The 24,171-nt window shown below is 34.5% G+C and overlaps 2 protein-coding genes across 2 annotated transcripts in view; one reads left to right on the plus strand and one right to left on the minus strand.

Moving 5' to 3' along the window:
- Nucleotides 1-140: 140 nt before the first annotated feature.
- Nucleotides 141-4,426, plus strand: LOC120623573. The gene is made up of 6 exons (XM_039889614.1): nucleotides 141-257; nucleotides 1,277-1,360; nucleotides 1,956-2,069; nucleotides 2,441-2,633; nucleotides 3,828-3,964; nucleotides 4,321-4,426. Exons 2-5 carry the CDS (start codon nucleotides 1,277-1,279, stop codon nucleotides 3,959-3,961), a joined length of 525 nt encoding a protein of 174 aa, XP_039745548.1. The 5' UTR covers nucleotides 141-257; the 3' UTR covers nucleotides 3,962-3,964; nucleotides 4,321-4,426.
- An 8,206-nt stretch (nucleotides 4,427-12,632) lies between these two features.
- Nucleotides 12,633-24,171, minus strand: part of LOC120624041 (inactive dipeptidyl peptidase 10) — a 204,304-nt gene continuing 192,765 nt past the window's right edge. The window contains exons 4-18 of the mRNA XM_039890357.1: nucleotides 20,129-20,256; nucleotides 19,697-19,860; nucleotides 18,402-18,619; nucleotides 17,923-18,025; nucleotides 17,446-17,567; nucleotides 16,632-16,885; nucleotides 16,388-16,538; nucleotides 16,130-16,273; nucleotides 15,805-15,945; nucleotides 15,510-15,601; nucleotides 15,187-15,307; nucleotides 14,983-15,056; nucleotides 14,719-14,879; nucleotides 14,012-14,208; nucleotides 12,633-13,550 (exon numbers count right to left, since the gene is read on the minus strand). Coding sequence (XP_039746291.1) covers nucleotides 13,401-13,550; nucleotides 14,012-14,208; nucleotides 14,719-14,879; nucleotides 14,983-15,056; nucleotides 15,187-15,307; nucleotides 15,510-15,601; nucleotides 15,805-15,945; nucleotides 16,130-16,273; nucleotides 16,388-16,538; nucleotides 16,632-16,885; nucleotides 17,446-17,567; nucleotides 17,923-18,025; nucleotides 18,402-18,619; nucleotides 19,697-19,860; nucleotides 20,129-20,256 — 2,220 coding nt within the window. The 3' untranslated portion in view covers nucleotides 12,633-13,400. The remainder of the gene's footprint in view (nucleotides 13,551-14,011; nucleotides 14,209-14,718; nucleotides 14,880-14,982; nucleotides 15,057-15,186; nucleotides 15,308-15,509; nucleotides 15,602-15,804; nucleotides 15,946-16,129; nucleotides 16,274-16,387; nucleotides 16,539-16,631; nucleotides 16,886-17,445; nucleotides 17,568-17,922; nucleotides 18,026-18,401; nucleotides 18,620-19,696; nucleotides 19,861-20,128; nucleotides 20,257-24,171) is intronic.

Here is a 24,171-nt window from a genome sequence, read left to right on the forward strand (position 1 = left end):
ACAGTTATCACAACTTTTCTTCTGTTTAATAACATATAAGAACATAATAACTTAGTTATATCCTCATAATTTGCAATCGATGTCTTTAGTGGAACGAAACGTTAAAGATTATTGATTACTTTGACAATGACAGCGCATGAGTGATACCAAAGTTTCGCTAGAGGTCGCCTCTTTAATACGTACGGGGCCAGGGCAGGGTCGGTGTTGAGAAAAAGGCTTGATTATATTGTACAACACTATAAATTCTCTTCTAAAAGGTAAAATATTTTAATCCTTAGTGTGAATATAGTGATTTCATTTAATTTTATTAATACTATTCTCTAATAAGTGACAAATTTGTGCTATAGCGGTAAGTTACGAAACATTTTAACAGGTGCGACTGAGGAAATGTCTTTGCAATTCTAATTTCAAAACATATTTTAAACATATTTGAGTTTTAACTTCCTGAATACTCTGCATTCGTTTAAAAATAGTTAAAACCATATAGTCAAATGGAATTTTGAATGTATTATGCGGTCATACAAGAAAATTTTAGTTATGTAACTAGCAATCGATAGGTACACATAACCTATGAAATGTTATCAGGAGATTTATCATTCGATTGTTATACGGTATTCGAATAGACGGATACTAATCTTAAGCCAAATTATTTATATCACTGAAAACTAGGTCTTATCAGGGGCTCTATACTACGTCGCCATGTAAATATAACAATCTAATGAGGTAGACAAGAGTTTGTTTCAAAATTGTCTCAAATATATACGTGAGTTTGTATTACAAAGTAATGCAATCTTAGTAAAGAAAACCTTACCATACAGTAAAACATAAATTAATTACTTAGTTTCTTTGTTGTTTGACAAATGGGTTTATGAGCCTGCCTATAAATTTCTTAATTTTTACGGTTTACTATCGATTTTTGTTATTTATTTTTATTTACTGTTAACATTATTAATGTTAAACCACTCCAATCCCAGTGACCTAAGTATACAAAGCAAAATGCTGGTAAACATATTGCAGGAGGAGGATAAAATCTTCTGTATGGATTTAATTTGTGTTAAACAGACGCAAAATTTTCATTGCCAGTAGGTAATTAGTTTCAAAGTGAAGTTAGGTTGAAATCAAGATGTATCAGGCAAAAGCATTTAGTCCTTTATTTTTAAATTGAAATGCATACACAAACTATGTAGTTCAGATAACTCAGCTACATTTCAGGCATCAAACAGTAAGATAAAATATATATATATAATGTTAAATAAATTTAAAACTTTAATTACAGATGGCGAATATTCTCTTGCGTCGTGCATTGTTAGATGCAATCCGTGTGCCTGCTGGAACTAGGGCTTCTAGTGAAATGGCCAAGGTATATCATATATATATATATAATGGCATATTTTATTATATAATCTGTAAAGTGGTAGGAGATCCCGGGTTGGATTCCCGGCAGTGCCAATTTAGAAGTTATAATATTTTTCTGATGTGGTCTAGCATGAGGCTTTGGCCGTGCCGTGAGTCAATGTTCAAGTGCGATGTCATATAGAAATAATGGGTTTAGTGACCTGGGAAATCAAACTTTTATGTCCACATCATTAACCACTGTGCCAGAGAGGTTGTTAACTTGATGTTTTATTAAACAAGACAGTACCTATAGTTAATTCCGAAATGATGATTGAAAATCTGTGTTGCACATGATCATCCCATTTCCAGTACACTACAGAACATGGGTCACCTCCCAGACTGAGAAGGGTTAAAACCACAGTTTACCATGCTGGCCCAGTGAGGCATGCCTTTAGAACAAGTTATATTTATTCTTAAATTAAAAATACTTATAACTCTAAACTAAGAGGTGCATTCCTTTTCAATTTGAATAGCCAAAACTTTGGCCACTAGGCAAGAGGAGAACAATTTCAAACTTAGATACAAAAAATAAATATTAATTGGACTTATTTTCTTTATAGGTTGGTAACCGTGAGTGGGTAGGCTATGGTTTCAATGGTCAGCCCAACTATATGGACAGGCCTGACTACCCCCTACCCGCTGTGAGGTTCCGCCCTGACACACCTGATATTAAGGTAAGTACTAGGAATTGCCCCATCAAGATGATTTATTTTCAAATCCTCACTGTCTTTGCAGTTTATTTATTGCTATAATGTATTTTTTTCAACAACATTAGCCACATATTCTATATTTAAATGTCACTGAGAAAAGTAATTTTTTTTAAATGTCACTGGCAAAAGTAGTAACAACTAAAATTATTTTATATTAGAATTTATCAAAGTCACTTTTTAAGACATCTAATATATATAGTTTGGAAGTTTAAATTCTATGTCTGGTACATTATGTTACATCAACTGTTGGTAGTGTTTCTGATCAGAGAAACTACAATGTTAGGAATCTTATGTGTTCTTGGTACTGTGAAATAATTTCTATGATGTATATTTAGATTCTCCGTGAAAAAGAAAAGGGTGACTGGCGCAAACTGACCGTTGAAGAGAAAAAGGCCCTTTATCGCGCGTCTTTCTGCCAGACCTTCGCTGAGTTCCAAGCCCCCACAGGACAATGGAAGGGAGTCATTGGTTGGGCCCTCGTTATTGCCTCTATGTCCCTATGGGCTTATATGGGCATGAAACTCTTTGGTAAGTTTGCAGTTTATCTTTTAGTGATCAATTGAAGCAAAAGTCTTATTATCCTACCTGAAGTTATCATCATCAACCCATTACCAACCTATGCCAAGGTTTTAGGCCATAGTCTATTGGTAGATTTCACACACCGTTTAGAACATTATGGAGAACTCTCAGGCATGCAGGTTTGCTCACGATTATTTCCTTCACCGCTTAAAGCAAGTAATATTTAAATTTCTTAAAGAAGCTATAGTTATTTATTACGAAAACTATCTAGACAGGCCCTCGTGACTTATTTCATGTCAATTTAGGTAGGTAGCTAGCAAGCTGCTTATTTTGTGTTTTGTATTAGGTAGGTATATGCAAAAAGGTTGTAATAGTTATGGTAGTTCTGGTTGATTACGTACTCTCATCATCGCATAAACCTTTTGTGTAACTACATTTAATAGGTAGGTACCAAAGCAACATAAACTGGTCTATTGCCTAACTTTAATCAAAGGAGTGCTTAAATAGGTCTCTTAAACCAGAAAATAAATTGTGCTGGGATTTCAGTAATTTTATTATTCTTTGTGATAAACGTTCAATCAGGTTAATGTTGAGGAAGAAAGGAACTGATGCTTTTTTTTTATTTTGCTAAAAGCCCTTGACTGCAAACTCATCTGGTGTCTCTCAAGAGATGATGCAGTATAAGATGGTAGCATATTAACCTCTATGGTAAGTTAGAGGTAGAGCCATATCCCTAATCGGTTTCTACGCGACGCGACATCGCACCGGACCACTAAATCGCTTAGCGGCACGTCTTTGTCGGTAGGGTGGTATCTAGCCACGGCTAGAGCCTCCCACAAGACCTGACCAGAAAATTCATAATTTTCAGAAAATATAAATTCCTAAATTGCCCAAAAATTGCCGTTGCGCCATGGAGGTCTCATGCTATATTAATAAAAAAAAGAAATCATTCTATTTCAAGCCAGGGGGTCGGTAAATATAAAAGACACTCAGATTAAAAAATAAAAACAATAATTTATTAAAATTAAAATTAGAATAAATTAAATTACAATTAAAATGTACCTATTTTTTTTATATCATTTTAGGTTCGGAATCTGGTACACTTTTTGCCAATGTTTAAAAAATACGTTGTCAGGGGATGGTGAGCGATGCCTAAGCGATGATTTTTAGATTCGATTAATGTATGCGTCTATTTATTTTCAGTGTACTCTCCTCTGCCCGAGTCGTTTAGCGAGGAAAACCAGAAAGCACAACTCAAGCGTATGCTGGACCTCCAGGTCAACCCCGTGGATGGGCTATCCTCGAAATGGGACTACGAAAACAACCGCTGGAAGTAAACTGTAAGTTGATAAGACATTTATTGATTTGATTCGCCAGTTTCGGTCAAACTAAGATAATTTATATTGAGCTTAAATTAGCCAATTTGTACTTATTGCTAGACAGAACTTGCAATGATCTCAAAGTTATTTTCTGTTGCTGTCTAGCGTGGAGTATTTTTTTATTCAAATAAAACCAACTAGAAAAGGTAAAACAACAATTTGAAATAAAAAATCACAATTTTAAAATTAATCAAGAAATGTCAAGAGAAAACATACTTGTTGATTTTGCAAATACACTTTTTTGTGCTTTTTTGGAAAGATTACGTATTAACACTATTAAACCAATAAATATATAAATATTTTATTTTCCATTCCAGGTCTCTTTGGTGCTTGGCTGTTGAGGGGCTTGCTAGCGGTAGAATAGGCAATGTTATTTAAGTTAATAAATCTGTAAGATAAATAAATCGTGATTCCGGTTACCTACATAATTGTTTTATTTCTATTCATTTAATGTCATACTAGATTTAAGCTAGCCTTAAACGCGCCTGATATTAGTTATTCGATCAATCAAAAAATCTAATTATGCAATATAATAAGTAATTAAAATATCACTAGCCGTTGAATATATATAATAAGTAATTAAAATATCTTACAGTTTGCAAGGTGAAGAAATTTTTAAGATTTTGACTATCGATCAGTTTTGAATATAGGTCAAAAGGAAACATCTCAAAATCTTGTTAGCAGACCCACGTAAAGGAGGCTATTAACCGACTTCAAAACCGAATGTTACCAAAATCAAAGATGACCGATTTTTATTTGTGTAAATCTATAGGATTGCTATACGAGTACAAAAATAAATGATTGATTGATTGTACTGATAATAAAAATTACGTTCATTTTCAAATCAAAGATGGCTGTCGTTTATGTAAAAATATATTTGTATTGTCTGGCGTATTATCATTAATTATCTGGTTAAAAGTTTAATTATGAAGACAGAAATATCTGTAAATAAGGTTTCAAATGCAGCAACAGCTTCTAAATACAATAAATGAGCTTTGAATTTAATATATTTAATAATGAAATTTGAATTTATAATTAAAGAAATTCAAAGTCCTGTCTGACTGTCGAGACATCAACGCATATCCTACACCGCTGGGGTTAGAAACTTAAAATTTTGACAGTAGGGTTAATTTATGACGTAATCGCATACTAAGAAGCTACTAAGAATGCCATCTTATATATCTACAAAAAAAAGCTTGCTATAAAATACCTATTAAAAGTTAATATTACATTTTATAATAATCTTCATAAATGCAATATCCATATTTATAATAAAACCAGAATGGACATTTCACGTCTATCATCTAAGCCGCCGAGGAGTTCACTAGTTGAATGCAACCGTAAGGCCAGCAACCAAGTCATAGTGGCATTTATGAAATTTCGTATCTGTACTCTTAGCCGTTAAGGACTTCCTCCTCTTCGTGAGCCAACCCCAAGTGCAGTAGTTTCATGGTGTTACTTGAAATAAATTATTAGAATTAAAATTTCGTGTCTGCTTTAAGGTGATCCTTTTAATAGGGTCCTGTGTGAAGCTTGGCTTTAAAATTGTCATAGTGTGTTTTATTGGTTATTGATACACACATTGAGGGACTTGTGAAAATAAATTAATTTGTAATTTGAACCGATTTACATCGAACATAGCTAAGAACACTCCCGACTAATAATTATAATATAATATCATAATTCACATTTCAAACCAAAAACAAAAACTAAATAAAAATCGTTTCATCCGTTCCGGAAATATGCCACAGACATGTTTAACTTATAACAACGAGTAGTTTTTGCGTCCGGGTTTAAAAATATATCGAAAGAACAAATTAAAAAAATTTGGAAAATCCAAAAGTGCACGCCTCATAATCTCATTTTTTTCACAATAAAATTGATTTTTTTTTAACTGAAACTTTCAATGCTCATTACAAATTTTTTTTTTCATATTAATTATTATTCATTTTTTGTAAACAAGACACGGGAATGTCATAATGATTTGCACATTGAAAGTTACAATTAATATATGGAGGGTAATGAGAGTCATCTGTGTATATGAAAAAGTGTCGTCAAAATGTATTAAATTAGGATGGCGCCACATTGGCATCAGGGTAACTCTTAAAAGAAGCGCCAAATATAAATATTGTTAGAGTAAGTAGGCTTGAAAAATAAACAAGGAAGTATGGAGATACAAGGAAGTAAGGTTATATTTACCACAATATTTTGTACAACGTAAGTTGTTGAAATTCTCAATAATTAACTACTTTAGTCGATAATGACATTAAATTTTTTAACTCGGCATACTTCAATTCATCTACGATTGCTACATTCATACCATACCCTGTGCATCCACCAGCGCCATTGTGGAGGATTTTTGAACTGTTATTTAGCGCATACACTGGACACTTTTTCAACTTTTCTCCCATATAAGATGACTCTCCTTACCTCTACCCTCCATAAATTAATATTAGCTAGAATAATTACATGGAAATTTAACGACAGTGAATTGAACGCTCATATTAACTAAGAAATTATGTCGTGTGTTACTTTAGATAATTAAAAAAAAATTATTCCGATACGATCATTTTTTCGACCAATTTTGATGCCACATACACCCGTCACGGACGTCCAGAAAAGATTATGTTTAATGTTATTATTTACTATGTTAAACAAAAAAATTGTTATTGAAATGTATTTTATGTGCCTGACAAATTATTTGACTTGATATTAGTGTACTCAAATTAACCTGTAAGTGCAATATAAATAACAAAAAATCAATTTCAGTTTCGAGAAAACTTCTTTTTTTGAAATGTCGAGAGTAGAGCACAACCTCAACGCTTCGCTTATGAGGCGTGCAATATAGGATATTAAGGATATCTCGGAAACGGTGCATCCTAGCTCAAAATTAATGAAAATTTTCACCCCCTTTGAAACCCCCCTCGCATTTCCATCGACAGCGCATTTTCACTTAAATTTTTTTTTTATTTATTTAAATTAATCTTAATATAAAATCAAAACGTTCGTGATTTCGAGTGATGTTCATTATTATTTTTGGTTTAATTAAATAAGGGAACATTTTAAGTATAAAAATAGATTAATTTAAGTTAATACATACTATTTTTAAACATAAACTTTTTATTAAATTTATCCTTTATTAAATAAAAAAAAACGTGTTAAACTAGCGATATAATTCATAAAAATACCGAAAGTTGCTTTATTTTTTTTTAGATTTCTGTGATTATGGAATTAATAGTTAATAGTGGTGTGCACTTCTTTCACGCATAAAAGCACTATCTACCCAGATTTCCTAGGACTATCTCCCCTATATGTCATCAGTCTTATATCATATATATCATCAACTTATTTTCATCCTGGTCGGCTGGTACCTGCACGCCACTGAGTGGATTTTTCCGTGATTAGGGCGTTTAAACATACTTGCTCAGCTCATACTATGTTGACCGCGTTCTTCGTTTTTTTAAACTGCGATAGCACCTGCTGGTATGTGATGATGCAGTCTAAGGTAGTAACGGGCTAACCTGTCAGGGGTATGCCAGTTATATTAAACCCATTCCCTTAATCGTTTTTTACGCGACATCGTACCGGAACGCTAAATCGCTTAGCGGTACGTCTTTGTCGGTAGGGTGGTAACTAGACAACACAGAAGCTTTTAAAATATATTGTAACACTGCCACACCAGACCAGACCAGGGAAAGTCAGATATTATAAATTTCCAAAATTTTGCCGGGGGATCGAACCCGGGCCTTCCTCCTTAAATCCACAGCTCTCACCGCGTTTGTAACGGTTTTTATCTAATCCCGTGGGAATCGGTTGTTTTCCCGGGATGAAAAAGTAGCCTATGCCTATATGTGTGTGTTTTTACAATCAGTCCTTTTAACCAACTTTATGCCAAAAATAGAGTTGATTGATCGCTTAGTTAGTAAGGACAAGCTTTTCCCACGACTGCGCCCGCGTAATTTGTACCGTTAATAATTTTCTGATTAAAAAGTATTATTTATCAGTCTCCATGAATAAATTCATCATGCACCTACTAAATTTAGTTACATCAAGATTGGTATAGCGGTTTACCCAAACATATCGGTAGCACTAAATAAATGTTATTACGAGTATCGTTCTTCTATCCCGTACTTTTATTCCGGAAAAATAAAGGGTTCCCATTTTTCCGGAATAAAAGTATCCGTCTCCGGGATGAGAGCAACTTCTGTGCCAAATTTCAAAAGATCAGTGCAGCGGTTGAGCCGGACATAGGTAGCAAACAAAAACACGCACTTTCTGATTTATAATATTAGTATCGAAGTATGGAAGATTGGTATAGGGATGAAAGAAAACAAGTTGTTTAAACATTTTTTTTTATAAAACAACATTTCAACATAAATAAACAACAAATACACTGAGCATTTAAAAATACATACATCATTTAAAAACTATCATTTTTTATTCATTATATTATTACATGATTTTTTTTTTATCATTTGAGTTTATTCATTGAGTTAGTACGTAACATAACCTGTGATAAATGGGTAAATACCCTACGGAGGTCAAGCTACATAAATTCGTGTTAACCTCAAATTTACATATAACAAAAAAATACATAAGGGGTGTAAAGTAAGTTAAATATCTGATAAATACTGATTTTATATCCTGATTTGCCAACCCTTCCCACCTAAGGTACCCACTGATATTGAGGTGCCATAGTATCACTATAAACCCATTACTGTTCCCATGCCCACAGGTCTCCTCTCAGACTGAGAAGGGTCGGGCCGAAGCTCTAAACACTAGGCTCTCACCGTTTGCCTTTGTATAAAAAACAAAAAAAAACAAAACTTCTATGAAATTGGTTTATGTAGATACGCTTATCTACTCTGACATTTGTAAGGTGATCTCAGTTGAAGTGAGAAAATAATCATTGATTACATATTCCGACGTAATGCAAATTCGTATTTTTGTAAGTCCCGTAGTATCTAGGTGTCAGAGGGACACAAAATGCGTCTAGGAGAGTACCGTAAATACACACCTGCTCTGCTCACTGTTTCCACGCTTGGTTGCCCGTTTCACTATTCGAGTTGGGATTCCGTTGGGCCTTAGGCGGTAGGAGTCTGATATACCCACTGCGCCCTCCACATTTAGCGGTGGTATGAGGAAAAAAGGACCGTGATGCACAATTTATTTTGAAATAGATACATTTTATGACTGTCATTTTATGTCTCAATTTATGGGTAATAAAACAAGTTAAATTTACCTACCTTTAATAGGGGAAATACTCTAATAGACACAATAAAATATAAAATATACAGGTACATAAATTGGTATGATGAGAGATATTAGGTATTCATCAAATGACGTAGCTCTTATAGTAGGGAATAAGTAAAAGAGTTGGAGATTGAAATATGAATGATGGAGAAATAACTCCGTTAATACTCATCGTATTTAGGTTAATAAACGTAGAGATTCTTGAATGATTTATGATGAAAATTAAACTTAATTTGCTATAATCCGCGAAAAGCAGGCGGATTTGTATGGTGTAATTTATAGTTACACCATACAGATTCTCCTGTTCCTATTTAGTTCAATAATTATACTTCAGACCAAACAGATCTTCGGCAATGAACCCTTTACGTACGTTTCGCTCCGACGTCCGAGCATGCTCAGGACATCTCCTGACTTTCCTGTTTTCACGGAGTATAAGCAAATTAGGCTTAATTTTCATAATATATCATTATATTATATTATATAGATATTTTTGTTATAAGTGTAATTCTATACTTTATTTGTATTATTTAATCTATTAAAATTAATAATTCGACGTTTACTAAAATGTAGTACCTAAATAAGTAATTACTGGTTTTTTCTTGATTCACTCACGTTTTAATGGCAGTAATCATCATTTGATTCAGATGTTTTGATATTTTGGCCTATGGACCCCTATTATCGTCGTCGTTTTAAAACAACTAGAGTATTTTTTTTAACGTAGGTAGGTATTTTGAACTCATTGGGCAAATTATGTTAGGTATATGAATAAAATAAAACGGTTGCTCCAAAATAAAGGAATACATTGTGTTCCATGAATTAAAAGTAAAACGACCCTACTTCTTACTAACTATAATGACTAGATGATATCACTAAAATGATTGGAGATGATAGATAATAGTAATAATTTATACTCAAACCATTGATTAGAGTTTACTTTCGTTTCATAATGACTTTCTTTATTTGTCGTGTTTCTGTATTTTGTAAATGGTACATAGGCTGGTTGCGCACAAGACCACTTTGCTATCGCCTAATGTGATTTATCCATAGAAATAATTTACTAATGTTTCAGTGGGTAATTTTACACAAGTGAAATTTGAATCCCTACGACTGAATAGCCTGCTAGAATATATATAAGATAAGGTCCTACATGTAAAGAACCTAAATATGGAATGCAAGAACAAGTCCAGTAGTTTGAGGAAAAAGATAACAGACATTAACATGAACTAACATCCAGCCGGTCTACACGATCCAGACGCGTTGCAGTGTTGCACCGTAAAAATGACGACGCATTGGTGTCCACCGCCGAATAAAAAAATTCAAGGTATGCCAAACGGGGTACTCCGGAGTTGGAGCCTTACAGCGCTTAGACCCCTCGCCACTATGGTTTCGACGCTATGGTTACAAGTCCAGCGTGCACGTGGCGTTGCACTGTATCGTTACAATTTTGATGCCTTGGGGTCCACACTGGCAACCCGGCGTTGCAGCATTGACATGGAGCCAATAGGAAAGTGACACAGGGTCATAACACGCCGCTGCGGCGTTACAACCCCTCCCCATTTGGTTTGAATGGTTTCAAGTCCAGCTGCGGTGCCAGACCGTGTGTACCATGGATTTTTCTACGTAGAACGCCGTAGCAACACCGCTGCGGCCCTCTCGGCGCCGCTTTCGCAATGCAACGTGTGGTTCGGCTGTAACTCGTGTACCTACTGTCTACTTTCCATCGTGGGCGATAAAACAACAAAACATTTTATCTTGTGTACCTACCTAATACTTCAAAATTGCTAGTTCGTTTGCAACGAAAAGCTGGCACGTGCGCGTAGTTGTACCATAACCGTTGTACTTTTATTTTTTCTTAATTTTTAAGCCACATTTATTTGAAACAAATTGCTTTATTTACACTACAATTTTAATGATTACGTATGGATGTATATAGAAATATTCTTCTGTTCTATTTAAAGTTCTATTATGATATTAACACTTCTGACAACATTTCTAAATACATAGATTTTAAAGCTAATTATCTCTTTGATCATGACATTGAAAGCGACATATAGAAATATATAAGGAGGTAAAGATGTTTAGGTGGTTGTTGATACATTTTACACTAAAATATAGAATTTTTATTCCTTATAATAATCATAAGAAAATTTCACCGGAGCTATTTTACCACTCCGGAAATAGGATGTGAACAATTCATTGTAAAAACTAAAGAAACAGAGAGCTTGACACTTAATGATAGGAATATTCTACGATTGTAATTTATTAAGTCAATGCAGTAAGTAGGTAGGTAGAAGAAGGAACCTAAATTATATACTACAACAAAAATAGAAACGTCTTTTGATTAGATTTTATCGACTACCTAATAAATAAGAATTTCATTTGTATACAGAATGAAATTGAAAAAATATAGAAACGTATGGAACATTTTTATTAGAATAAAAATTTTCCATACCTACTCATCATTTACTAGAAAATGCCTTATTAGCACACCTGTTATCCTACGTAACGTTAGCGGGATTAAACGGAACGGACGGTGTTTAACGGAAATCTACTAGATACCCTTTATGGGGTGTAAGGATATTTGAACAAAGTAAAATCCCGAATCCGAATAAAATCCTGATCATTCTAATATGGCTACCTCGCGTCGCTTCGACGTATGATAACTTCTCTCTTCTGTAATTTTAATGTTACTATCTCGCATCGATGAATGCGACTCTTCACGAAGGCCGTATAACGTGAACCAAAGAACAGAGTACTGAAAGTTCACGTTAAATTGTAAAGATACTCAACGTAGGGAATAGTCTGTAATAATAATAACGATAGTCTGCGTCTTGGGAACTACTAACTCTCGCGACGCACCCCGGACTTTAGATGAAACACCGTAATGTAAGAAATTGCATTACCCTATGTTGAATTAATTTATAGCATTTCAGTATTTATAAATGCATCAAAGCATCAAATAACAGATAGAAAGATCTAGAAGAAACAAAAAAAAAGTTAAGTAATATTGTTATTGTCTATGGAGTCGTTATTGTTCACATGCTATTTTCCAAATATACTTATTAATCTAATAATACACCGAGGTTTTTTAAAAAGTTATTTTAATATCGTTTTTCACCTTTCTAAATCCATCTATCTACCTAATAAATATGTATTTAGGCTTAAATATCGAATTCACCATTAGAACTCTTTTAAAATGCACCATTATGACTTTTTATAATATTCTACCATTTATAATATAATTCTATAGAATATATTATTTTTTTGATAAATGTTATTTGGTGCGAAACATTAATGATAATTTTAAATATGTATTCTTACTTTATATTATTTTTTCATTTTGTTGAAATATTAAGACAAAGTACCTATTTGCACTGAAATTTTGGCAGTTTGCGTATCGATGTTAATAAACTTTAATTATTGTTCCTTTGATTTATGACATTTGTTGATATTTCTTCTAGGTCTGTACACCTTTTTTATATATTAACGTCTATGTAAGAATATGAAACTGGGTATACTGATGAAATCTTCACCGTCGAATTGTTATTTTATCATCAAAAGTCACGAAAAAAGCGTAAAAAATTAATGGGACCACAACATCCTAACATGCAAACTACAGGAGAGCGAAAAATAATCCTAAGGATGACATTAAATGCAAAGGTAGTTGTTGGACCGGTTGTCATTTTGCCTTCTTCCTTTGAGTTAAGTACTATAATGGCAAAAATTTTGGACCAACTTTAATTTGGGCGTTTAAAGTCGCCATTTTTTTAAATAAGTAGATGCCTGAAGATCTGGTATTCAAATAACGAGGGAAAAAAATGACTTTGAATGTGTATCTTGTAACTATCACATTGCAATTATATCAATTGTATTATTGGCTCAATTTATGGAACTGTCTCTCAAAATGCGTATCTTAGCCAATAATGGAATCGTGTCAGACAGTCAAACCAAGTTAGTAGTGCGATCGCCACATCAACTCTGCTTATGATGTCTGTGATAATCCATACCTTGAGTTTACTACTTTGACCTAAAGGTAAAGTTTACTTTTATTCTTCTTTTTCAAAATAGATGACAGTCATCATGCACTCCCCGGAAGTTTTCCCATAGCTCTGGCACTAATCTCGAAGAGGAATTTCCCTTCCACCTAATCTCTGAAGGGAAACAACCCTCCGACTCCCCCCGCGTCCCAGTCAGCGAGTTCGACAGGTCCGAAGCATTCATCGAAGAATTGCTCCATAGTTTTGTGAACGTGAAGGTTGGAGCGTTCAAATTTGTGGCCTTCGTCTGGATATACCTGAAAAAGGAATGGGTAATTTTAGGATTTCGGTGATAATAAGAAAGGAGAGATATGTTTTATAAGGACCTAAAGTTTTTAATATAACAGTAGGATGGCAACTAGTCGGTGCTTTTCATTAGACAACGTGGGTATGCTTTCCTTGTTGATCTAGTTGTTAAACTAGATTTCTATGCCAGGCCAATATTGAGTTTTTCTGGAAATAATTCAAGGTAACTTTTTGGTACCTGCTACGAATTTATTAGTGTTAAGAATTTGCACTGTCGATTTCTCCACCCTGTGCCTCGCAGAATTCCAGGTGAATCGTTGGGCCGGTTCTTTAACACTATTTTCTGACATTAATGGTTATAGCCGACTAACTTACATTGAAGAAGCGTATTCCGCTAATCTTAACAATGATTTTATCTTCATTAAACTGAGGGTTTTTTTACAAAGAAAATTAAAAAAATCAAAGGAGGTACCTGGTGCGTATACAAAGCTTGAGCACGTATAAGTGCTCGAGCAAGCGCGAGTGCGTGAGGTGGAGGAGCACGTAGATCGGCTGTGGAATGTGCGAGCAAAAGCCGTCGAGGTGGCAAGTTTCCTGCCCGGCGCCACACGGCCAGCCCAGCGCCCGTACTACTACCTGCGCCGACGTACCGCTCTGTCCAGAACGAATCTGTAAATAAGTTCAAAATTCAAATATGGAATGCCCCAATCTTTTAGAAATAGTAGGAATGTCCAAAACACGGTAGTTCATTCCTCATAATTTTATTCGCGTACAATATGCAGAAGATATAAGTAAAGATTTCGTAGTAAACTGTCGTAACGTATATATATTTTTACGTATATTTATACTTTCTGTCTCTTAATTTACTTCGAGGTATTCTGGGAGACAAATGATAAATAAAAAATGGATTGTGTGCTAGCAATGCATCGGTATGAATGGTTCAAGTATATCGGATATCTTTCTCTGAAAGATATGTTCACTCGCCATTAATATTTGTTTTAAATCACTTTGGATGAAAAGCTTGTTTGGCTAGTTTGGCATATGGGGTCAAAGAGTCGGGCAATATCAGACCAGACCGATGTTCCCAGAAAGTCAACATGAACGCAGGGCTAACTGCATCGCAACTTTAATATCATTGAGATAAAATTATGCATACAAAAAACTGAAACATTTACTCACTGTGATGGCGTAAGTCAGCAAGCGGTGCTAATAGAGCAAGGCAGCGAGTGAGGTTACGTGCGTCACCAGCGGCCAAGGCCAGCGCCGCACCTGCGCCGTACCCGTGGCCCCAAGCTCCTACCCGTGATCCATCGACCATTTTGAGATTGTCCCGAAGATAGCTGCCACATATTTTATTAATTAACCTCTTGTCAAAAGTAATTTAAATTGTAAAAGTTATATCAAGTTAAGAAATTTTTCAATTAATTTATCTCATGAACTTACGACAGAACTGCGATCTGGTCCTCAACATCGGTTGAAAGTAATCTTTGATAAATTTCAGTTCTTAATTCTTCACCCTGAAAAATGAAATCAGTTTTATGAAGTTTTTTATTGTATATGGATGTTTTTTATTATCCAGTAATATGGAGTTATTTCTTTTTTTCTTAGATTCATTAAATTTTGCTAATAATTTTTAAGTTGAGTAACCTGTCCACCGGATCCTCTCGCATCGATTTCAGCTACGATAAAATTTCTTGCAGTTGCCAAATACCAGCCCCAGTCAGGTCGCCATCGCTCAGTTACCAATTGTCCGCCTGGCTCTGCTGAACTGAGGAAACCATTACATATTTATAAAAGTCCTTATATCCATATATTAAAAAAAAATATAATTACAATGGAGACAAGTAAAACGAAAAAAAAAGAAAACAAAAAACAAACTAAATCGTTTGCTGATGCGACTTTTCCTTTCGATATCTCAAAACTGACGCTGTTAATGTTTATGCATTTTAAAAAACAAAACTATAACTCACACATGTAATACTAATGGCAGTGGTAAGTCGTCAGTCTCTCGTAGGCCTGGCGGTAGTAAAAGCCGAACGCGCGCTTCTCGGTGGGCCTGAACCTGTGACATGGAATGTGAAAATCAAGCTTTTGTATATTAAACTAAGGAAGAAGCATCTGAGTATAGCAGTAGAAATGAACTGAAACCGTAAAATACCCAAATTGTGAGAATGGGTATCGTTTTCGTAGCTGCATCCTGAAATACTATGATAGTATTTGAATATGCTAAGTTAATTGTAGTATTACTTGCAAGTTGCCACCTACCTCAACTCTGAACACTTTTGACTGCGGTGAAGCGAGTGCCGCGAAAGTTTGTCGTAGCGGCTGCCCGTCCCATAGCACTGCACGCCGTACACCGGCTGCCGTGCATAGGAATGTGGCCGGTGGACCAGGACCCAAGCACTCCTGAAAACATTATTAAGTAATACTATCGAAACATTTTCAATATTAGGCTGAAGTTTGGTAGTGGGCGTTATTGCTTCCTCATACGTTAAGTCTGGTTACAAGGATTCACATGTGATAGTCATCGTTAAAGTCTACCAGTCCGCTAAGGCCGTGTGTCCATCTTTATTAATGATCTAAAGATTACCTGTACAAAATAGGAGAAATTTTTGCTAAATATGACCCTGTTGTACAGACAGGTAGTGGGAAGCGAATCATTTTCGTCTGCAACGTGAGGCAGTACTGTCGACGTTGGCCAAGCAGGAAGGGAAGAAGATGAGTTGTCATATTCCTGAAATAGAAATACCAGATATTATGGTCTAAACAGGAAAAAATCGTGATTTGTATATCTGTATCGGTGTCTAGCGTATAATTAATGATCAGGTTATTGGTTATTTATACCTACCGGTTCGTCAGTACTAGACTCTACAGTGGTATCCGGGATGGATCCAGGACACGTAAGACAAGATGGTGGTGGGGGCCATCCATCTACTGGCACCAACACTCGGTAAACATGCCTTTCTCCCGCTTTTTCTGGTGCAGTTCCAATTAAATACCTAAAAAGATCGTTATATTAATCTAAAGATAAAGGATTGCCATCTAAGATATGCATAATATCTAAAATTTATGTAAACAACAAAACAACTTACAAAAGTCTTCTCCTTTCGTCCCATCCGACTAATTGGGTGATCTCAAAGTTACCCTGCGTGATTGTGGTTCTAGTATCCTGAGTCAAATGGACGGCATGTCTCCATATCCCGCCCTGGTCTGTAATGGGTGCCGTAGTGAAGACACCACTTCTGCCACCGACTAAAGCACCTCCACCGCACCAACCACAATCTTCTTCTACAGGATCGGAACCTAAACCAGACCAGCGCGACCCATCGGATTCATCGCGATAAATCTGAAACATTGCACAGGAAAGTTTATATAATAACCAGTATGCCAGCAAACTGATGCTTTTCTGAGTTTCTAACTAATAACGGAATGATTATGATTTTTGTCGGCTGTCCTATGCTATCAATAGACGATATTGCAGCAGCTAAAATATTATAAATGACCAATAGTAAAACAAAATAAAAATACCTACGATAAAAACTATAAATTTGTGACTACCTTCTCGATTCTTCTGTCACTTTAGCTTATTATATTATAATTGCCACAATTCTTTACAAAATATGGTAATGTTTTCCTGCTTTCCTGGTCTAAATTTTGTTGAATTCGATGAGACCTTCTGAATAATATTTACAATATTCCGAACCACGAACGAACGAATGAACGAACCAACGTTCTGACTCCTCGGTAAAAAAATGACTATGAAGCCAGACTTTTAGTCATGGGGATTTTGAAGTATCCTTATTAAAATATCATAACACTATTTGGTTTTGATACTTTAAATCCAATCCTTGTATAATGTTTTTTGTAGATTTGTTCGCTTTAATGAGTTAATTTGATAAAACTTACGTCTTGGCAGTTGTACTGTACAGCGTTGCAGATGCTTATAATAGATACATTCTGAGGACGGTTAAGGAAGAGAACTGCTATTTGTCGCTCCGATATCCAGGTACTCCATCGAACATACCAACCTAGAAATTCAAATGTCTATGATATCCACTATCATAATATTTTTGAAAATGAAAATATTATTAAAGTAAAGTCAAAATTACGTGTTCCTAAAATTAAAAGATTATATGCGTTATATGTAAATGAAGGCTTTATGTTATTATGCTATTGAACATGCAAACGTTATTCGTATTCAATCGGCCAAATAATTATTTATTTGACTATTCATGCATCCGAATAATATGCTAATGATATAGACGAATAATTTTGATTGTTGTAAACATATATTTAATTGGAATTTGTTTTTCTGTTACTGGTGATGTTGTGATGAAACCGTAATTATAATTTGGTTGAATGCTCAATAAAGTTTATACTTACTGCTGTCTATTGGTGAATTGAACTGTATTGCGTGGGGGAAGAGGAATTTTGGAGTCTTGATACTGACGACATACAATGTTGCAACTGGATTATTTGTGTTTACCTGAAATATTAAATATGTGCATAAAATTGAGTCGTATGCGTAAAAACATAAAATTTGACAAATTTTATACAATTTATTTTCAATACAGTTTGTATTATTGATGCAAATATATTAAATTCATTTTACATTCAAAAGCTAAACTAAACACCTGCGATTTTGTGTTTTAACTTTGGATCTCTTTCTGATTTAAGGTAGAGAAATGGTGAAATGTAATATTTACTAGTCAAATACGACTAATAGATTCATTTATTTTAAGGACATGGTTTATAAAACACTGAGTCCTTTAAAATTTATGGACTAAGGTTGCGAAAACAGTCAACAGTGATTTACGTTTACATTACAATTTTTTTAATATATGAACTACAAAATATTTTACCTTAGGGTATCGCAATGTCCGTATTGTTGGATATGCCGGCGGTTCCTGCTGGTCAAGCCCATACCATGGATACTTATGTTGTTGGACCTGTGTGTCGTTGTAAGTCATGTACATAAGCGTCTGTCCATCTGGACTGAACCAAAGCGCTCGATCTAGTCTTAGAACTTCCGTCTCATACAGAAAGTCTGGCACACCGTTGAATATTACTCCCGGGACTCCTAAACGATGAATAAAATTCACTGGTTAGGTACCTGATAAATTAATTGTTACTTCTATCTTAATTGATGAACTGTAATCATATATGTTTAGGAATACTTATTTTATAGAATAACGGAAACGGAAAACAGGTAAACTTTATATCTGTGCAAAAACCAAGTAGTTTAAGTACTTTGTTTCTTTTTTGTTTTTCTTCTATGACGAATAAAGCATTTTTTCATTTTCCTTCATTGTTTATACTTTATTTATTTCATAATTTTATCTCGGATTATAAATACAATTATGAAACAAGCTAAGCAACGTTATTAATATTCAAAATTATTTTATGCAAAGTTTGTGCAGGTGGGTTTGTGGTGGTTGCAATATTGATTAGCAGTAAATATAGTAAATCTAAAATCTACGTATATCGTACATATTTCATGTATATTAATAAAACTTAGGGTTAACTTTTTGGAAATTGGCGTCTGAGACCCTGATAAATAGAATTTGATGTAAGCCGTAAATGTAGAAAGTACAAAAGCTTCAATTTACGGGAATTTTAAAAGCATACGTGAACGAAGTACAAACTTCGTTCTGATTTAACGCAAGATTGGCCTTTGTGAGAGCACACGAGGGCGGAATGCAAACATAACTTTGATAAATCGCCGCACGGCCGATAAATTTTTAAATATCTACGAATATGTGCTCCGAATTCGGTGGATCGTGCAAATGTTTATATTTGCATGATGAAAATTATTTGTGTAAAGCATAAACTTTGGGTTATGGCAAATTTTCAAGACGATTTGTGAGTTTTGTAATATTTTTTGTACCTTTTTTTTTCAAATTATTTTTAATTACTCAAGTTACTTGCACTGAAAACTTTGGTTGTAGCGTTATAATCTAGTGTAAATTTTAGTTCTAGCGTTAAACAAACGCTTAACAATGATTCGCAAAAAAACTGTTGAATAATATTACAGAGTTTTGAAAATACCCAGTTATGGATTATGGATAAGATAATACAATAACTTTAAATTGACGATGCAATTATCATGCAAATCCTATCAAAATAGTCATAATCCAAAAGAAGACAACAATCTTACCATTACTCGTGATTCTGCAGACAAGAGTCTTTAAAACCTTTGGTTTGTAGTAAATGTCATTATCGTAGACGAAAACTAAGCTGGCGCCGGTGGGCGCCCATTCAGCGTACTGCAACAGCGGTGCTGATCTATCATCTTCTACTGGTGATATGGGGATTTTATTCCTAGCAACAAAAAATAATAAAATTGAAATATATAACGCTCCATATATTAAATAAATGTGAAAAAATTGCATGTAACCTTTATAAAAATATTAGGGATCTAAGTTTTGAAGAATTTTGCACCCGAATCCCAAACCAGGCATCACCTCGAACCCTACGCGGTGAAAGTGTTACTGCACTTCCCAAGAAGTAATGACTTCAATATACCATTCTTTTTGCTCTAATTTCAATAATGTTTATTAGCATACAAATGAAGTAAAAATAACCTTACCTAGTAATCACATCGTAGACGTGATACCGGGCAAGGCGCGCGTGCCTCCAGCCAGGACGGACGTCTGATATTAGAAGAACAAACTTTAAGTCTGCTGACACCTTAAAGTCCACCGCATTCAGCTCTCTCTGAGGCAGAAAAATAATGTGTTCAACATTTTTTAATCGTGATAGACAATTCAGTAGGTATTTATTGCGTATTGAGTGTTTCTTATGCAAATATTTGTAAGCCATCAAGACTCACTCCATGGATAAATGTTAAATGTTATTGTAGAGTTTAGTATTCCCTGTCAGGATGTGGTATTTTTTTAGCGCTTATATTTCGGTCTCCCCACTTTAATATGAAGCTATTATATTATTTAGTTTACTGTTAACGTGTAAATATAATTCAGTTGTGTATGTGACCGTTTCATCAACACGTAAATGCCAATGGGGTATTGTCAACAAACTATGCGAGTCTGAACAAACATTTGGTACGTAATTGTTATGCAACCCTCAACCGTGGATATACTTAATTAGTATGCTGGAATTGTGTTACCATCGCTGGTTACAATTTGAGAGTATATAGTACTAGGACTATTATCTAAACCTGTTATGTACAGAAAAAAGGACTAATCCTTAAAACGCTTAACTTAAATTGGTAGGTGAAGGTACTTTCAAGAATGTTTTCCTCATACATAGTTTATGGGCCTAAGAATGGCATAATGGTTTATCCTATAGAATAAGTTTAAGAACAATTCTTCTTTTTTATCTACGTGCTATTTAGAAAAAGATATTAATAACATTTGGTATTTTCTTAGAATAATACTCACTGGAGATTCTCTTTATTTCGAAATAAATACTATAAACTTTATAAATGGGAAAGCGAATTAGAATTAGTTTGCATTTTTAAAATTATTAGGGAACAAGGAATATATTACAATCGAATGCAACGTACGGGCGAAGCCGTAGACTGTGCTTGTATCTTATAAAGAAAACAGTATGAGAATAACTATTGCATTTTACGAGAGCTGAGAAGTTTATAAATCTTTCTGAAGTCTTTCCTATATCTTAAATTTTTCAGTTTAAATAAAATCCAGAAACAATAAGTTAAAAGTAGGTCCTATTCTTATAACTCTAGAGTAGGTAAAAGGACGTCAGATAAAAATGCATTAGGATGATTCTTTATGAGTTCGGATGATAGAGGTCGATACGAATTTGATCGGATTGTCGGAGCAATAACTATTGGGTTTATTGTGAAACTCAATCTAGTTGCGGTTGAATCTAGGATTTAGTTGCTACGTGATGGTACTATATAAAATAATGGCAATGGCCACACAATAATCGATTCATTGGATTAATTTATTTATAAGTATTTAGGTACGCCAGATGAAACATATTATACTTATAGCATTTCCAAGCTAGTTCTCATGTCATAGCCACTTGTCAGCTGTAATTAATAATAATAAGAATGATAAAAAGCTTGTTTTGTATTACTTTATTTACTGTATCTTTAACGAAAGGGTCCATAGCTAGACATAGGCCTTTTGTAGGGATTTCCTCGGTCTATCCACCTTTGAGGTTGACAAACACTGTGCTTATAATATAAAATTTCTCGGAAAGATCTTTTTGAGCTTTTCGTGAAAACAAACATAATCTTACGAATACAACTTAGACTAGAAATCAAAACGGCAATCCCTCGATAACAAGCTACGTCAAAAAATAATCACTAAGAAGATTTATAATACCACAAGTATTTCACATAAGGTTTGGAACAAGTTACTTGTACGGGTATAATATTCGATGTAAGAATAAAAATAAGGAGAAGAATAATTGAATTTTCTTGATAAACTCGAAATCAACTTTAAGTAAAGCTTCTTATATTCAGAATATTCCTTATCCCTTTGTAAACCTTCCTGTATAAAAAGTTTGCAAAATGCTGAGAAAATAAATTGTATCGATATATTCACGTCAGCTAATGCTGCCGCTATTGTACTCTTTTTAAAATAAAATCTCCATCCTGAGAATTGGTACCCACGTTGGCAATCTTTTTGTGATTAAATATGGCAGAATGTCGATCTACTTCACAGGCTCATTTACAGGTGTGCTTGGGAACACTCTATTAAAAAGATTTTTTAATAGAATCTGTGATAGCCTTATTCGCCAGATTTTTATCAGACAACTATTCATTAAAACTAATCTAAGAAATGGTTTTGTTATGTTAACGAATTTTCTCTGCGAGATTAAAGATGGTTTGATAATCATTAGTAATTTCAATTTCTTTTGTCCTCAGTCAGAGATCATCTTTAACACAATATGTGCTTATAAACCCTCTGTTTCCAATTCAAATTGAACATTAGCTTCAATATAAAGAGTTCCTGTGAAACCATTAACAATCGATGACGGGTAGCAAATTACTTTTGCATTATACGCCTTTACAGTCAATAGAGACATCCCTGTTAAATATCGCCCGTCTACGGTATAAATAATTCAATTTCCATGTACATTTATAAGCTTAAGTTGCAGGAATTTTCCGTAGCCTCATTGTATTAATCGTTGTAGCAGGTGTTTTAATCCCACGCGCAAAAATTGCGGTTTAAGTTTGATCACTTTCTCTGTCCGTCTATATTATCGCAGCACTCAAACGGATGTTCCAATTTGTTTCTTCGTATTCATATTACCTCTGGATTTATTTTTACATTTGTATTACGAGTTGGGTTAGCTACCGGTGAGCAAATCCAGACCAGAAAAGCCAAACCATAAAACTGTACACAAATGATATCGCATACACAAATTATTTAAAATGTCGCGTTATAATACCTATCTCGGTTAGCAGAGGCTTGACATAATCTGGGCCAAAATAAATTCTGTACAATAATAATCCACTTGTGTATGTGGTAATCCTTTGTTATGGAAGGATTAATGGGGATTTATTTACTTTTCGTTGTGTGCGTACTTTTATTTTAACGTGCGAACTTATCTGAGTTCTAACGGTTTGACATTGGAGTTATTCTTCAAGGGGGGTCCCCTCTGAGCCAAAATTAATATTGAGAGAATACAACTCAGAGCAAGAAAATAGGTCACGAAGTTTTATTCTTGTATTTCTTAACTATACATCGTTTAACAGAGTTTATTTCATCATCATAATTTTCATCATCATCTTCTTCTTCTCATTCTTCTTTTAGGTATCCTTTTAATAAATAAGCCATCGTAATCACATCCGTCTACCTACTCAATTTGTGACGCACTGCTTTCTCGGATTTATCACGTGATTATGGCTCCGACTCTCAATTAATAAGTTTTGATCATTATTATTATCGCTTGATAATAATAATGATCAAATCTGGCTGTTATATTAAACCCACACCCCTAAACGGTTTCTACGCGGCATTGTGCTTGAATGCTAAATCGTTAGGCGAAACGTTTTTGTCGGTATGGCGGTAACTAGCCTCGACTGAAGGACAAAATAAGATTTAAAGTTCAAACCTAGATCGGTCGATCACTCTTTTTACTATGTCGATATTACTTAACCAGTCATCATGATCATCATCATCATGATATCAACCCATTACCAGCCCACTACAGGGCACAGGTCTCCTCCCACAATGAGAAGGGGCTAGGGCCGTAGTCCACCATGCTGGCCCAGGGCGGATTGGTGGAATCCACATACCTTTGAGAACATTATGTAGAACTCACAGGCATGCAGGTTTTGTTGAAGCAAGTAATATTTTAATTCCTTAAAACGCGCATAACTTTGAAATTTTAGAGTTGCGTGCTGGGATTCGAACGTCACCGAAACTGAAGTCGAGCTCCTACCCACTGCGCTATCACCGCTTCTCGCAATTAACTAGTGCGATGATTTCATTTGAGTTTCATAACAAGGCAACTTAACTTCGGAAATAAATTCCTTACTACCATAATATAATATTACAGAGGATGAAAAATAAGAAAATACCTAACAAGAGATCCAATAATGCCAAGTATTCAGATATAAAACGATTCGATGAGCAAAATCTACATCTCATTGTTAAAAGAGTCATTATCAGTAAAAATACGCTTTCTTAT

This window comes from Pararge aegeria, chromosome 1 (genome assembly GCF_905163445.1).
Source record: "Pararge aegeria chromosome 1, ilParAegt1.1, whole genome shotgun sequence".
Taxonomy (NCBI): domain Eukaryota; kingdom Metazoa; phylum Arthropoda; class Insecta; order Lepidoptera; family Nymphalidae; genus Pararge; species Pararge aegeria.

Coding starts and splice junctions, on each gene's coding strand:
- LOC120623573 (XM_039889614.1), top strand. CDS start 1,277: ATGGCGAATATTCTCTTGCGTCGTGCATTGTTAGATGCAATCCGTGTG. Junction 1,361..1,955: donor CTTCTAGTGAAATGGCCAAG/GTATATCATATA, acceptor TTTTCTTTATAG/GTTGGTAACCGTGAGTGGGT. Junction 2,634..3,827: donor TATGGGCATGAAACTCTTTG/GTAAGTTTGCAG, acceptor ATTTATTTTCAG/TGTACTCTCCTCTGCCCGAG.